Genomic DNA, 18,179 nt, shown 5'->3' with positions numbered 1-18,179 from the left:
ATTGACTACATTAGCTTCTGAGATCTCTTTCAGTGGTTCCTTACCTCCATTCCCTTCTATGTAGCACCTGAAAAGCACTTTGGTTCATTCCTGTAGTTTTTGAAAGACCTTCAATATAATCTAGTTTCTAGAGCTTACGTGTTGTCAGGGACTGAGAGTTAGCATCCCCCCAAATGCTTGTGTTGAAGACCTAATCTGCTAGTGTGGCTGTATTTGGAGATGCAGCCTCTGAGGAAATAATTAAGATTACATGATGTCATAAGGGCAGAGATCCTATGAGATTACTGTCCTTACAAAACGAGACCCCAGAGAGTTGTTCGTCTCCCTGTTTCCCTCTCTCCTTATTTGCAGGAAAACAAGGAACACACAAAAAATGGTTGAATCCTAAGATAGATAATGGGAAATAGTGAATATATGAGTTTCAGTATTGCTGTTAGAGCACATGTAAAACAAAAGAACTTTGGGATTGCCTGACCCTCCTTTTTGGATGTATGTGCTCACATGTAAATTCACATTGTCCAGCCCTGCAGGCAGCTGTTTCACAAGGCTTTGGTGGCCCTCCTCAAAGGAAAACAATAGAATGATCATTGTTTTACTGGTAATAATGAGAATAATATCACTAATTACGCTTGAGAACTTTATATAGTCCAGGCTCTTGGAGATATTGTGTCATGTAATAATTTTATCGTTCATACTGAACACTTATTATACTTAAGCGTGTGAACTCAGAGTCTAGCAGAAGTTCAGCTTGCCCGGATAACACAGTTTACTGCTGATGAGCGGGTGGCGGAGCTAGGACTCGAACTCAGATCAGTCTGACTTCGAAGCTCTTGTTTTTCAGGTCTGTCACGTGGCTAAGCCAGACAGTTTCTCTAAGTAGGACAGATTACATAATGAAAAATTCACTCTATGTTTTCATAATTTACAAAGGTAACATGATGTGAGTGAAATAGCATGTGAACAATCCCTTTTTCCTATTTAACCTCATCTTAAATGAGTTTATTTATCTACATGTACAAAACCATGCTAATAAAGACACATTGCATGCACAGATTGCTTTTTTTTCCCCTTATCATGTAACAGAATATTCTATCAGCTAATAAAATTCTGGTTTTTGTTTGTGTTTAAACTTGCAGGTTTTAAATTAATCTTTTGAAACAAAAGAGGACTGCTGTCTATTGATGTGAAAGAATATGTGCTATTCAAGGATACAGAGTTTATTTGTTCATGCATAAGATATTGATTATTTAAGTTACTGTGCATTCTTACAATTGTGTGATATGCGGTAGTTAAAAATAACGTTAGATCTGTAGTAAACACACAATGTATTTACTATTATGGCAAAAAACAATTACAAAATGCTAATATAACACGACTCTTGGTGTAAAAAGGTATCAATTAAGTTTACTTTCTTTGTTTATTCTCTGTTTGATATAGTTAATAATTAATTACAATTAATTATTAATATTCAGAACTACATATGCATATTTTTATATATACTTGTATATCTGAAAAGTAGAACTTAGAGGCAAGGGAAGAAAGGGAGCGGGGTTTTTGTTTTCTTTTTTGCTTTTCCCTTTATACCTAATTGTATTTTTTTTTATTGTTTTATATCTTACGATGAGCAGGTAACACTTTTATAATAAGAGTAAATAATAAAACCATCATAATAATGTCTTCAGGATAAAATATAGACCTAGAGAATATACGTTTAGTTATTTGGAAAGTGCATACAAACATCTCCTAAATATTCCCAGTAAAGACATACCAGATGAAAGTCTTTATTTTTATAGCCCCACAAATTAGCCATTATATTAACAATGTGGCTAATCCCCCATGTAAGCCTATCAGCCTGTAATCTAATAATGCCCTGGAGGGCATAGCACAGTTTTGTTGCTTTGTTTTCACCATGATTCAACAAAGTTATAGGTGGGCAGCCAATAGGAATGAACTGGAACAGCCACAGGGACTTTATTACAACCCGGAGAGCCTTCCTTATATTCAGTCTTTTGAATGATTATATTATGTGAACATATTACCTACTTTATTCTCTAATTGCTAAAAGCTATAAAATAGCAGAAACAGGATAATACAATAACTGGAAATATGAACATCAAATTGCAAATAAAAACAATGAGTTTTCAGGTAGTAAAAGCAAAACCCTTTACTTTCTAAGCTCCCTCAAAAAATTAGGTATTTTATGGGTCTCATTCTATTAACATGCCAAAATTTAGTAACACCTCGAAAAGGTTAAGGGTGAATTTTCTTTTATGGGTTTCAAAACTGATAACAAAATAGTTTCTCCTCTTCAATTTCCCTACGTCCTTTGTATTTACATAAATCAACATCTCAAAAGAAAAATCCCCTGCTATTTAAATAACCCACCTTGTAGAGGTGATTCCAAGAGTTTATCCTACTTTGCAAGACTAGATAATCTGACTCATTTAAACCATAAAATCCTTATCTTATTGATGCTATTAGAATACATTTACATATGTATGACTTTCATTTTTCTGAACTGGCAGAAATGTAGATAACGGTAACATGGAAGAAAAAATTATATTTATCCTAAATATTTGTATAGTTTATCATAGTGCACAATCTTATTATCATAGTGCACAATCTTACTTTTTAATTTTAGGATAGTACACTAGAAATAATAAAAAAATTCCTCATCTTTATCTTTCATTTTGTGGACAGAAAAAAAGTAACATAATAAAAATAAATATGAATCAGTTGCTGAAATGGAATATCTATAGACCAACACTTAATATTACTTATTAACACATTGCAAGGGTTTATTATGAGTATGACTCAAAAAGAGTTCTCAAATATTTTTGTTTTTGGCTCATATAATACTAAACTGCAATTCATGGGGTGGGTACTACTATGGAGTGGGTACTACTATCATACTCATTCAACATCCAGGAAACAGAAACTTTAAGATGTCAAATAGCTTATACATCTCAAGGACCAATGACAAGGAGACATAAGCATAATTGAAACCTATATCTATTCAAATCCAATGTGAGAGAAAGATATTGAACTCAAATAGAACTGGCTTTAAATCTCACCTCTAAGGACAGCTATTTCAGTGCTTTGAAACTTAGTCTCTTCAGGTAGAAAAGGATCAAAAATAGTTTAAATAAGATAATGGCTTTAAGCATATAGTCCATTATATAGCATGTAGTATATATGTTTGAAGTGCTAATTTCTGTTACCTCCCTCTATAAACAAATATTAACATAAATTCAGTGTAAAAGATGGTTGGTAGTATCTGGGTCTTGCCTGAATAAAGACACTGGCTTAATTAGCAGTGCGATTTTTTTTTCTCCCATAAAATACTTTGTTCTCTAGGCTTGTATGATACCCTCCTTCCCCCACCCCCACCCTGGCCCTCCACCACACTGCGTATTTCTTCTATGTCTCCTGATCCTCTGCTTTTTAACTCTAAATGTTGAATGCCCAGTACTGAGCGCTATACCCTACCCACATCTCTGCTTCAGTCTCTTCCAACATGACTCTATTCCTCCATGGCTTTTCCTTACCTCAGCATCCTGCTGTTTCTCTGGTGACACCAGTGCATACATCTGTTGGACTGTCTTCATCATGCACATAGCATATAATGGGATAGCCTTAGGGTTCAAGTGTTGCCAAGTAGATATAACAGGCTTACAATGTGATATTAGAGTCAACTATACTGGAAAGAATTAGACTGGAATGTTGGAAGGTAAATTGGAACCTGAATAGAAATATAAAGTCCTATCAATCATCAGATAATTTGTACATAATATTTTACGTATATGCATAAGAATGCTATACATACCTTTTTTTCTGTTTGGGACATTTTGTCAAATTTTCTCATTCATTAAATTTCAGAAGTACAATATCTATGAGTTAAACTGGCTCCTGTAGATTTATATTTTATATTGAAAACTAACAATTTTATATTCTAAGTTGGTTTGACTCCATATGTAACCTGAAACCTTGGCATATATATGACATGCTAAAAATGTAACACTTAATTTTCTTACAAATAGTAATCAAGATACTATATATTTTAACTAAGGCAACAAACTTCTATATAAATTAACTAAAATACCCCCAAAAAAGGGAGAATCGTATTCCTAGTGTTTATAGAAGATAACCCAGTTAACTGTAGAAACGGTTGAAGAAAACACACTAGAGAAAAGCAATTTTTTTTTTTTCAATTCCTTTGTAGGTTTATTATACCCACCACTATCTTTTTGTACCCTGTCTTTATGTATGCGTTTGAGGTATTTATGTAGTTGCTTTCTAAAAATGGGTGTTTTCAAAACATATGGGAAACATTTATTTAACTACACATAAACCGTACATTATAGGGATAGAAAACCAGAGCTCTAAGAAAAGGCACACAAGTCTTAAATATTCATTATGAAGACATTATGCAAATACTTTCTTAACATTTAGCTTTAATTTCTTTTCAGGAAATCTAAAATTTAAATTATAGTTAAGTCGTTTTCTTATATGCAGGTCATGGGAAGTAATTCTAACACATGCACACGATGCATATAACATATTACTTCATGTAAAGAGAGTGCTGTTCTTACTTTTAAGAGACATATATTGATTTTTATTTTCCCAGCAATCATGGTAGATTTTGACTGAGTCATCCAGATACCATTGACTTTGTCCATAATGCTTATTCATTCTCCTAGAGAGGTAATCAGGTTATTAGACCTTTTACATATGAGAAAATGTGGTTAAGGTCACATGACTAATAAATGGGACCCTCAAAACTGACACAAACCTGGTTTTGTTTGTTCACTCAAGTGAGTCTTGACTGTGAGCACAAAGTTGTGTTAATCATTAAGGATATGGAGATTAAAGTGAAATTCTGGCAGGAGGTTACAGGTTAGTTTGGAAAACAGACACAGAAATGTATAAATCATGAGATAAATGTGACTATAGGGGAGGAGGAATTTTTTGTCTTTTCTCTTTTCTGAGTTCTTTACTGGGGTTCCTGTAATACGACAGCAAGAGAGAAGCATACACATTTATTGAACATCAGTTTTATGTGACATAGCAGCTCTCATAAGGAAATGAAAACCCAAAGAAGCAGTTTAAGTCAGACACTTATATACTGAATTGGAGAAAGTAGTCAATTCTCAAAAAGTACTAGGCAAAGGGGTTTGGGCTAGATGGTTAATGGCTAGAGAAGTGACTGGAAGGAGAAGAGTTTATCAATGTTTCTTTGTACAGATTTCTCTTATCTCCAACTTCCCACCCTTGGTAATAAACATGTATCTTTCCTTCTAATATAAGGAGGGCATCTTTTATATGGAATTTGTATCTACTTTTAGGAAGGCCAGCATGCCCCTTCGTATCTGGTGTTTTTCAGATGCCTTTAGCTAAAAATAATATAAATGCCAAAGTGGCACATTTTGAGGTGGAATATTCTTAACTTCTTCCTTCATGAGGAAATAGGGGATCTACGTGACAGTGGATGGGCCACAAGCACTGGCTTGGGGGACTGGTGATTCACTGATCATTAAAACAGAGAAAAGGTTTTTCATTTAGAAGAAATGGCTTATGCAGAGGCATAAAGGTTAGAAAGAGCAGAGCACAGTCAGGAGTGAGTGAGCTTGGTAAAATATGAGTGGGTCGTGGTGTTTCCTGGGTAGACACTAAAGGTGACAAAGGAAGTGGAAAAGTGCCAAATATTGAAACACTATGAATTTCATGTGAAAGTTGTTTGAGTCTGTCCTGGGAATGGTGTAAAGACAAAAAAAATTTCAAGAAGAGGGATTAGGAGATTATACATAGCTAGAGGACATATTTCAAAGGATAAGGCATTAAGGGAGCTCTTTGGACAAGTATCACTCCTTCCTTTGAATTTCATAGTGCTGTGTTACGCAGATGACACAGATATAAGATATGTCTTCTGACTTCAGAGAAAAGCAAGATCTGCACATTTTGGTATTTGTGATAAAAGTTGCATAGAAGACTATCATGAAAAATAAGTTCTCTGGAACTTAGAATGGAGGGTTATCCAATCTCTCTGTGTTTTTTCATTCCAATTTTCCTTTCCTTTCTTTCCTTCCTCTGTATGTACTTTGTTTCACTAACCCTACCCAAAATCCAAAGCCGTGGAGACTATACTATTTCAGTTCCATGGTTGTTAAATTAGGGTTAAGGTCAGCTCTGAGTAACAAAAACACAAAATAACTGTGGCTTTAAAAAGACTGAAATAGTCTCTCTCTTAACTGAGCTCAGAGGAAAGCACCCCAGGTCTCACACGCAGCTCCTCTCTGTGGTGAAAGGTGCTTGGTTTCTCCACTGCCAGGCTGTGCTACTCATTCTCATGGTCCAAAAGGGAGTTCTAGCCACACATTCAGCATCCATGTGGCAGAAATAGAGGAAGGAGAAAGAATAGATAAGATACATGTCGACAGTCTTCTAGGAAAATTTCCTGGAAAGTTATCAGACAATACTTCTGCTTATATGTCATTGACTACAATTTACCATAGTAGTTATTAATACGCAGCTGCACCTGAGGCTAGGAAATGTAGTCTTTATTCTGGGGAAGTGAAGTATAGGGACTTATGCTTGGCAAAACATATGGGTGTTCAGTCGTGGAAACTAGACAGTGAGGCCATTAGCAGTCTCTGCACCAGTAGGATTCCTGTAATATATATATATATATAAAATAAAACAACCATTTTAAAATTTATTTCATAAAATCCTATATGTGAAATGAATATATATATGTGCATATTTTTTTCAGTGAGAACGTAATAAAGCATAGCACAGTGTGATAGGTGGAAATATTTTTGAAAGATTTGAAGAAATTCAAAATATTTTTCACTCTGACATATATGAAATGTGTTCAAAAGATACGGTAGATGTTTAAATAAAACAATTTATTACAGTACAAGATACATTGCCATTAATCCCCCTCAAAATACCCTCCCTCACTTTGAACACACTTAACTGACCATTCTTGCCACTTTCTGCAGCAGTTCTGGAAGTCCTCTTTTGTGAGTGTCTTTACTTCATCCTCCTCCATGTCACACATCACTTCTGGTATATGGAAATTTCTGTCAAATAAAAACATGACAGTGTCCTCATTTTATTCACTGGATCTGGCACCGTGCGACTTCTGGCTTTTCCCCAAAGTCAAAATGACCATGAAAGGTAACCGTTTTGAATCGATTCAGGGCATCGAGGCAGCCATGACAGCGCAACTAAAGACACTCATGAAAGAGGACTTCCAGAACTTCTTCAGAAAGTGGCAAAAATGATGGGATAAATGTGTTCAAAGTGAGGAGGAGTATTTTCAGGGGGATTAATGGTAATGAGTCTTTTACCGTAATACTTTTTTTATTTATTTAAACATTTACCATGTCTTTTGATCATACCTCGTACAGATAAATAAGGAAACATTGCATTTGGCACCATAATTTTCTTTTTCTATTTATTTTCCTAATTTTTGAATGATGTCTACTAGGCATTTAAAGATTGAAATCAGCAACATGAAAATTGGAAGTAATTCTATGATATTAGCTATTCAAGTCAAATTGATCAATATTGCAAATGTCATCTTATATTTGCCTGTGCTTTCAAGACATTGTTTTCCTACCTAGCTGTATAATTTCAGGAATACATAAAATATTAAACTAATACTCAACTCTATGTAAATATGTTTGCATTAATCTAACGATAATGAAGTGTATCTTGAGACAGAAGAGTAGTGACAGTATGTATGGTTGAATTTATTGTCAAAAGTATATTTTTTATCAACATAGGAATGTTCATACACATATGTTCCATTATATATAGTGAATAAGATATTAATCATAAAGGCATATAATTATGCCATTGTAAAGTTTACTAATGCACATTTGAATCATTATTTAAATGGCTTCCGTAATTTCCTCTGTGTTACAAGGAACTTAGTTTTCTGTTTGTTTGTTTCTTTATCTGTTACACAGACAAGTTTAGTGGTTACCAGAGGGTGGGGGGGATGGTAGAAGAGGGTAAAAGGGGTCTAATATATGGCGATGGAAGAACTGACTCTGGGTGGTGAGCACACAATGTGATATATAGATGATGCATGATAGAATGGTATGCTTGAAACCTGTGTAATTTTACTAACTATTGTCACCCCAATATACTTAATTAAAAAAGAAATAAAAACATATGCTATGAAATAATTGTAAAAAAGAAAAGTTCCCTTATCCTTGAATTGAATTTATAAACGATAATTAAAATATCACTATCCACATTAAAAAAGAAAGAAAGGAAGGAAGGAAGGAAGGAAGGAAGGAAGGAAGGAAGGAAGGAAGGAAGGAAGGAAGGAAGGAAGTTAGTGAGAAAGTAGAATTTTATTGATAAAATTTGACTTTGTTGTCCAGTACTTATGTTTCTTTGTCTGTGACAGGCTTTTAAGTGAAAAACAAAGTGTAAAGAAACTAAATCAAAGAATGCTTTAAAAACTTTTTCTGTAACATGTTCTTACATTTAAATATTCCAAATCGAAACTTCTTATTTTAACACCCCTCTTGTTGCAGCAACCCTGAATAATTTGTCTATTTCCCATTTAGTTATTCCTTCATTCAACAATTGTTTAGTTTGTGATTCCAATATGAAAGGTACTTCAATTGCCAATACAGGAGATGGAAAATACATAGATATAGTGCGAGAACTGTAAGAAATATGACACAAAGAAAACATTAAATAACCCTACAGAAATAATTAGAAAGCTGGTCTGCAATATTTAGAAAGGATAACATAAATGCTGTGATAATTTAGAGGAGCAAGCAGTTCCATTACACTATGATATAGAGTCTTGCAAGTGAAGGATTTTTTATTTTGCCCTACTTTCAAGCGAGTAAGTTAGTCTACCACAGTTTTACAGATGCTGGCAGAGCATATGAGATTCTAGATCAGAGACAAAGAGTTTTACCCAAAGCATGGTAGGCAGCCTAAGTTCCTCTTGCTCTTCACATCCCATGGCACGACATAGAACAACCACACACAGAATGTATGGATCGCAGCTAAGGAACCCTGGATTTTGGAATTCCCAGTCTTATATGGAGTCTGCTGGCACACTTCCACAGTCTTTTTCCTAGAAGAAGACAGTATCCAGTCAGAAAACAAATCTGCCCTCTGCCCTCAAGAGAGGTTCTATCTTTCTTCCAAAGTTGTTTTCTATACAAATATCCTTGAAATTATAGCATGAAACAAAGCTGTCAATACCTCTTTCTTAGATATGAAGAAACACAAAAGACCCGAAAAGAATTGTCTCTCAAAACAGAAATCTTTGTGGAGAAATACCCTTTAGTCGGAGTATAAGAGAGTAAATCTTTTATGGTAAAGGAATTGAATGAGCCATGTCAGGTAGTAATACCTGTAAGTATGTATGTAGTGTTTTCATCACTGTCTCCATGAAAGTGTAGTGAACATTTCCAACAGAAAAAATGCATATGCAGAAGTCAATGATTCCTAAATTATTTATGTTTTTATTTAGAGATTTCATTATATTTTAGAGAGAGCTACGTGTGTGTGTGTGTGTGTGTGTGTGTGTGTGTGTGTAAGTGTAATTTAAGCAAAAGCAATTTATCACGTCCAAAGCTTGGGGCTATGTGAATATCCTGAAATGGTCAGATTGAAAGTGGAAATACTGATTTGGGAGTCAGCCTGGGAATAATATTGCAACAAATTTAGATGAAGCTCTCTACATGTCCATATGGTTCATCGGTATTTGGATTTTGACTGTAAGCAAGAGCTGTTTAATTCAATTGACACCAATGGAGAAGAATATAATTAATTATTAAACAGATACATTATCAGTTGAGAGAAAAGAAAACACCAAAGTTGTGGAGAAAAGAGTAAAAGTGTATGGTAAAGGAAAGGAAGGTAAAACAAAAATTCAGAAGTCAGTATAATTGGAAATTGAACAAGAACTAGACTTAGAACAAGAAAATGATACTGATATTGTTAATTGGATCTGAAAATGGTGGAAACCATAGATCCAGACATACACCTGAGACTGCATCTTGCCTTTAATGAACATCCCAAAGGATAATTTTAACATTTTAGAACACAACATCCTCAAGATAAGTAAATACATATATGTACATGCATACATAGCATATACATACATACGCTCAAAGAGGTAGATCATAAATAAATATTTATTATACTAAAAAAATTAGTTGGTTATTATCCTGAATTTGTATCTTTCTCCTCATATAAGTACCCTAGAATTCAAACACAATATAAGTTTCCTTACATTTAAATCTGCCTGACAGGATGATGGGTTTTAATAATTTATTGTGGAAAATGTACATTTCATTATTGTCAAGATGAGTCAGCCTCTCCTGAAGCACAGCCTTCTCATCTGATGGATTTACAGATTTGACAGTTGTGCATTGAGCAGCAAGAAGCTCCCAGTGACATATGCTTCCCCAACAAGATGCCCTTGTATGTCTCACAATGAAAGTAATTACAAAAAGCATGGACTTTCCGTCACACTTTATCCTCGTTTGACATTTACGATTTAAACTAAGCTTGCTCTATGCAAAGTGCGATAAATTCCTACCAATAATATATAATGTTAGAGTTGAAAAGTTGGTGGTAATCATAACTATAACTCTAGGCTTTTGGAATATATAAAATACATTACTTCACCCCACACGTATGAAGGATGGAATGATACGTTCATGAAATAAAAGCATTTTTGACAAAGACATTTTGAGAAAAAGAAGATGAGCAAAGGAAACTCCTTTCCCTCCTCCCCAAACATCAGGCGTTCTCTAGACCTCTTTGAAGTCTCAGGTGTTTAAATTAAGAATGAATTGGTAAGAAAATCCAGTCAAAGGCCCCTGTTACAAGCAATAACCTTTGGGGGTAAATGTGAAAATCCTTTTCTTGAGAGTGGTGATTCTTCAAAGTTCTCTGAACAGTTACAAATGGCTAATGTTTAATCTTGTGTGATGTGATTAACTCAGTGTAAGAAAAGTCATTTGTAAATGATGCTGTTATTAAATCATACATTCAAACAATTAGCTGAACATGCTTAAAGATACTTCAATAAAAATATTTATTCATAAATGGGAAATGTGAAGCTCAAAGAATAAAATCCTCATAAAAATGTGATAGTTTTCTACAAAATGAACATTGGAGGTCATGTCTCTTGACTAAATAGAGTGTTACTAATTCTACTACTGAAGAGGGAATAATTACAGCAGCAAGAGGACTAGTCTCTGAAGCAAATTTGGATCACTTAGATTAAGTACTGAGCAGAGGAGAGAGGTCTCTATTACACATTATAGCATGCAATGCTTTATTTGGAAACTACTTCTCTGGAGTATCGTTGCAGTAATGCTTTGTATCAGAAGGTTCTTGTTTTCAAACCACAAAAGTCAACCTGACCATGGAAAGCAGCAGATACATTTATTGGAATAATATTGTATAGCCATCAAAATTGATGAGAGGCCTTAAGAATCTGGTTTGGCAAGAAGTAGGAACCAATATAAGTTAGGCAGTTAGAAACAATGTCAAGTATTTGATACTGAAACTGTGTAGCTAGACTGTCCCTTAATTCGTGCAGCTGCCATTGGACTCTGTCTGTCATAGCTTCTGGACCTTGAGACCCTTAACAGTGCTGTGAAATATTTCTCAACTTTCTCTACATCCATCCATTCTTTGTTCCAGGGTGTTAGATCACATAATTAACAAGTGTATGTCACTAGTGCAAGTTAGAAGAAGAAAGAAGAAAAGTTATCTTCTTCTAACTTGCTCTGGTTCATAGGTGTTCAGAGGTGAAAGTTAGGGCTCTGGACATGAGAATTCATATTGGAGTGTCCATGAAAGCAGGGGTGGTGTTTAAATGCTGCTTCATCAAAAAATGCCAAAAGTCTACAGCGTATTTCTATTGTGTTAATCTCAATCAGTGTTTTATTTTATTACTGTTTATATTTTAATCCTTTCTACCCTATGAATGGGTGGATTTCCTAGAGTAGAACAGAAAATGTTCATATTTGGAGTCTGGATATAGTAAATGAAATTACTTTCAAAAGTACAGCAGTAATGTTTACATTTGTTCTTTCATTCCAGAGTCTTATTTATTACTCTTCGTAACTGTCATAATAGAGATTCATAAACATATAATGAATATGTAGAGTAAAATGCATTTGTATATTTTTAGAAAGCCACACAAGATGATTATTGCAAAGAAAACACTCATTCTATATATCTGTAATACATTACAAAAACCACTTTCCTCACCTTCTGCTCATGAATTATGCTTTGTTAAACAACTTTGATAAAGGGCAAAGATGTTAATTTCATTTAAAAAAATCACACCAATGGTGTGAAAGTATTACAGTAACACCTTTTATATATTCATCAATTTGACTTCTAAGAAGAAAGATTAAAGTATCTTATTTTGAAATTTGTGACTTAAAAGTTAAGAATATTTTGATGGTTAAGAAATGAAATTTTAATGTAAAACAATCCAAATAATTTATTAGATAGACTGGAAAGAATATTAAAAGTACAGTAGTGATGTTTACATTTATTCTTTCAGTCCTACTTACATTCCAAACGTCACTACTGTATTTTTAATATTTAAGCCACAAATTTTAGTAAATGAGAAAATTGAGACTTGAAGAAATTAGATGATTCACATAAATACGTATGGTAAGTAAATTCTCAAAAAAACAAAACAAAACAAAGCTGTGCTTTCTTTTCAGTGCTCTTACTATTTTGGAACTAGAAACGCATGTCTCTCTTTTATACGTTAGGAGTTATAGAATCATTTTAATCTAAATAACTGAAAATATATCTCTGCTTTCAAAAATATTACAAACTTCAATTTATATTGGCCAGATGATTAAAGTGAAATCCCAGTTCTCATTCAATACAACACTTACACGGCTGGTGCAGTAAACGTTATTATTAACCCAAATTTATGGGGAAAGACACTGATGGAGAAAAGAACTTTGCTCTGGTTCTCATGTTATTATCTTTTCATTTGCTGCTCACTGTAAACTTTTTAATCAGTTGTATAAAACAATTATGCTATACTGAGTATTTATATTCAATTTTTTAAAATTTATATTGTCATGTCTGCCATCTTGTGAATCATTTAGATCCCCATTTCAATTTTTACCAATTTACAGGGCGTGAATTTTATGAAATGAAAAAATGATTCATCTAATATTTTTTACTTGGTGGCATAGCTATAATCTTGAATCAATATAATTTTTCTAAACAAACATTGAAACGCACATATATAAAAATACAGCAAAACTTGCTAAGCAGTTTTATGTTCTCAATAAGTTAATAATTTCACAGTCAACTTTTTCTCTCCCAAATCCTGTTTTTCGTTTTCCAAAAATATTGCTCAAGTTTTATTTTATTGTCTAATTTTACTAAAACCTAAGTCCAAGTCTGCAACATTTGTTATTTGAAAATCAGAGCATTTTCCCTTCTGTTCTTTTTGCCACCATTTCTTTCTCATTTACTCCTTTCTTTACATAGACACTAGAAGTATGTGTAGTGTTATTCAAAGCTTGAATAGCTATCTTTCCTGTATGTGAAGAGTACCCTAGAGTATTATCTGCTTACCAATAAAAATCCATGAAAGCTATTATTGAGCCATTTGATATTCTCACTCATATTTGATTGTGCCAATCTGATCCCAAGTGTGGAATAACTTTCAATTTCATATATTTTTTTCAGCCATCTTCTTTTCTGTTTTTTTATTTATTTATTTTGTGTATGTGTGTATGTGGGTGTGTGTGTTTCATACTAAGCAACTTAAGTACCTATTCGATTGCCAGGATGGTCTGTGACAATTTTTCAACCCTGGGAAGTATTTTGTTGAAGTTCAGTGAGTCACATGTAATAGGTAATCTATTTGTAGTATGTGTAGTAAATTTTTATCACATCTAACAAAAAACAAATAAAATGAAAACAAAAAATCTGCACTTAGTATGGAGTCCCTTAAGAGATCACATATTGTAAGCAATCATACTACACTCAGGCATGTGCAGATACTCTTGGTCAGTTTTTGAGCATTTCAGTACTCATTAGGACTGCATTTTGTTGATATACATATGCATATATATGTATATATATGTATACATACATTTATATATACACATATATACATACATATATGTGTGTGTGTGTGTGTGTGTGTGTGTGTGTGTGTGTGTGTGTATATATATATATATATATCCTCAATATACATATACCCTGAATATATAGAATTGAAAATTAGCAGTACAGGGAGGGAGATCCATGTAAAACTGCTTGCAACATGCAGGCTTATGCATGACTATGTGTGTGTACTTCTGTATATATTTTCAAAAGTATTTGTACACATTCTTTGCCTATCAGCATCACACTGCAAAATAGTATAATTTGCATTCAGAGCAAATACTTAAAACTAGCCTATTTTGTAATGCATATAATTTTCTTTTTCCATTAGATAGAAAATGATTTCCTGTGTTCACCTACTGTGAAGACTTACAATCAGACAACTACAGCTTTGATTCTCCAAGTGTTTCAGGATGTAAATGTAGTCTGACCTTTCCCTGATGGACTGTTAAACCATGGACACGCCAAACAATTTACTTTGGACTGCCCTTCCGAAAGATGCTTCAGCTTCTCTCTTGAATGCTCACTAAGCATTTGTAGCTGACAAGGAAAACGAAGAAAACTGTGAACCGGAAAGTTATCTTACAATGAAAATTACGAGCACATCTTGCATCTGTCCAGTCCTAGTGTGTCTCTGTTTTGTGCAGAGGTGTTATGGAACTGCTCACCACAGCTCCATCAAGGTGACCAGAAACCAAACCAAACACATTGAAGGTGAAACCGAAGTCCACCATCGTCCCAAAAGGGGATGGGTTTGGAATCAGTTCTTTGTTTTAGAAGAACATATGGGACCAGATCCACAATATGTTGGGAAGGTAAGTTTTTGTTTCTTGGTTTGTTTTTTTCCTTTTGAGAAATTGTGGGGTGAGATGAGGGTGAAGATAGATTTGAATTTGAAGAGACATAGAACATTAAGTATATTATGTGATAGAATGCTGTTACTTATACTAAACAATTCAAAATAACGATTGTAAAATGTGAACTTTGTCAATCATGTCACATGTCCCTAAACATTGGTCCATACAAACTAGACCAAATGTTCTTTACCAAGATATTGTTCTTCCTGTTCTCTCATTTAAAATGAAAACACTGAATGAAACAGACAATTAAGTAACTGTGTCTTTATTACCAAAGGTATGTTGGAATTCACAATGCTATTTATTGGTACATTAATATTTACATTTTTTAATCTATTGCTAATGCACATGGAGCTAAAAGGAAGATACTATATCATGACATTTAATATATTTCTAGTAATTGTTACAGAGATTGTATTTGAATTTGTTAGCCTTCAAAAGCTTATTTCACTTAGCATAATGTTCTTATATGTATATTTCTGCTTTCCTTATGTACCAACTTCTTTTAACCTTGATTTTTTTCTATAATCACTTTTGAGAAAGAACTTATGTGGTCTTTCCCTGTTTGTTTTAATTAGTTAATGATACTTCACATTTCTGCCTGTCATTTTAAACGTACAGATGAATTGAGTTTTAAAAATCTCTCTCTATATATATATATAGATATAGATATAGATATAGATATAGATATAGATATAGATATAGATATAGATATAGATATAGATATAGATATAGATATAGATATAGATATACAGCATATGGGTATTTTTCTAATCCCCCAAATTAATTTCCATGACAATGTTGATATATTTTAAATATTGAGTAAATATACCTTGGATATACAGGTTGTGTTAAAATTCCAAAACAATGAGGTAGATAAAATGATCAGTAACTTCAGACCTACTTTATTTTCTCTCAAAACCAAAGACAAGACAGCTTAATGGCTTATCAAACCCTTTAGGAAATTGCGTGCTCAGTAAAAAGGGACAGTTTAAGCATGTGTCGTCTAGGCTTTAGAGTAAAGAATAGAGTGGGAAGTGGAGAGGCTTTCTTCTGATGAATTACTGATCGATTCTTGGAAGCAGCCATACTTAGGCTTATTCAGCACCTATGAGAGAAATAGAAAGCACAGTGGTAGAGTATCTGAGACTGCCGACTAAGTGAATTCCATGTCCTGCTTGACTGTTTATTTTCACTTTAGCAGTGCTAGTACTAAAAAAAAAAAAAAAAAAAAAAAAAGCAGTCCTCCAAGCCACGGTGCTTCCCTAATGTGTAGGCAGCACAGGATCACCAGCCATCTGTTCCATCCCTCGTCCAGCGGGGACTGGGTTGCAGCTGTATTTTCCATACAAGGCAGGAGGTGTGGAGTCAGAATATGGACAACACAAAAAAATATGAAACAATTCTATCATTTTTATAGGCATATTAAAACGAGACCAAAAAAAAAAAATCCAGAAAAATAAAAACTTGTCTTTGTTCTATACTTTTTTCTCTATAAATTACTCCATGAAGTAAATGGAAGCATGTATAAAATACAAAAATGACATATTGAATTATTAGGAAGTTATTTTTGTTACGAACTTCAAGGTCTTTTTTGTCTATAATCCTTTCAATCCTTGAAAAGGAGGAAAAAAGAACAGAAAATGCTATTTTGCTTTAGGAGTACACCAAAAGGGACAATATTTTATTGAAAATATTTTGTTATGCATATTTCTTACCATTCTAATTTAACTTTGAAACAAAATTTGCTAGAAAGGGAAAAGGAAAGATCAGACAACTTCTCATTTTCTCTTGAGTCAAGTAGTTTTAGTAAAAGATGAAGCCTCAGTCCGTAGGTTAATCCAAGCCATCTTTCTGGGCTTGGGTGCCAGTGAACATACGGTTGAGAGCTTGTTACCCATCAGGAGGCAGTGTAGGTCTGTGAAACCGTTCAAGTTTCTGGAGGATGAATAGAAATTGGTATCTGTTCCACTGCTTGTAGTACTGACAGATACAAAGAGTCACAAGGGTGGGATCTGCTTATTTCCTGTCCACCCTGGGTCCCCTCACTCATAGTCTTTCTATTCTATTTTAACTGAATTGTACAGATGCTTTCCCTTCACCTGTCACCCTCTAACATACACACATACGTGCATACATATGTACAACTGAGACAATTCAAAATACCCCACAAAGCTCAACAATCCATATGTGCTTAAAATAATATATTCCTGTCCCATTATTTTTATTTAATAATTTATATCTCATAAATATATTCATAATGGGTCAACCATATGTTTGTAAAATGCTCCTAAATAAAAGATGGTATTATTAAAATTACTATGAGCATGAGAAAAGACACCTTCAGAGAACTAAAACTACCTCCTTTACCCTTTACACAGAAATGCCAGCAGAAATTTTGTCAACAGAAACAAAAAATAATAATCATATAATGCAGTTCTGGTATTAAAATAATATTTTTTTCTGGATGCATTATATGTTTATTTCGAATTTTCCTTGAGTTCTTGATTATAATTCTGTATATGTATAGTTATACTTCACGTTATAAAACATTTACTGGACTTTTGGTAAGAATTCAAGCCTGTTTTCATACATACCAAGTTATCTTATATTTCTTATGATAATTTTCTTAGACTTTTCTTGGTAAATGATTGGATTTATTATGAGGGAATTTATTCTGTTGCCATTGGTCAGTATATATTATTCATTACTAAGACATTTATATGTGCCTAAGGCCATGATCATAAGGCTGTTTCTAACTGTAAAGAGTATAACTACATATATGTGTATAATATATGCACAAATTATACATGGATAATTATACATATATGGATGTATAATTGATAATCCGTATTTTCCCATAATATAATGGCCATGAGAGTTCAAATACCAAAACTAGAATATGAATATATCTCACAGATTTTATCTCATGGACTTGTTCACTATATCTTTAAATAATTGAAGGATTAGCTTAAGGAAAATATAATAGCACATTTATTAGAAAATAAGCCCTTTCCTCCTGAAACAAATTGTATGGTAATGTTATTATAATTTTAAAATGAAAGTGTTCCCTCTTTTGCAAAAACCATGGAAGAACAACATAGACCTTGCAATTATTATTTTTCGAAAGTTGAACAGTGCTGAATAAGTCCCGTCATAAATAAG

General features: G+C 33.5%; 1 protein-coding gene across 5 annotated transcripts in view; it reads left to right on the top strand.

Annotated features, from left to right (window-relative positions):
• CDH18 (cadherin 18) overlaps nucleotides 1–18,179 on the top strand; it is an 893,359-nt gene that overhangs the window by 609,576 nt on the left and 265,604 nt on the right. For all 5 annotated transcript variants that reach the window (XM_088796449.1, XM_088796451.1, XM_088796448.1 and 2 more), the window contains one exon: nucleotides 14,489–14,972. In XM_088796449.1, coding sequence (XP_088652575.1) covers nucleotides 14,745–14,972 — 228 coding nt within the window. In that variant the 5' untranslated portion in view covers nucleotides 14,489–14,744. The remainder of the gene's footprint in view (nucleotides 1–14,488; nucleotides 14,973–18,179) is intronic.

The sequence above is a fragment of the Rhinolophus sinicus genome, chromosome 3 (genome assembly GCF_057876585.1).
Source record: "Rhinolophus sinicus isolate RSI-liver-muscle chromosome 3, RSI-T2T, whole genome shotgun sequence".
NCBI classification, from domain to species: domain Eukaryota; kingdom Metazoa; phylum Chordata; class Mammalia; order Chiroptera; family Rhinolophidae; genus Rhinolophus; species Rhinolophus sinicus.
This window is presented reverse-complemented; position numbering and strand designations above follow the sequence as displayed.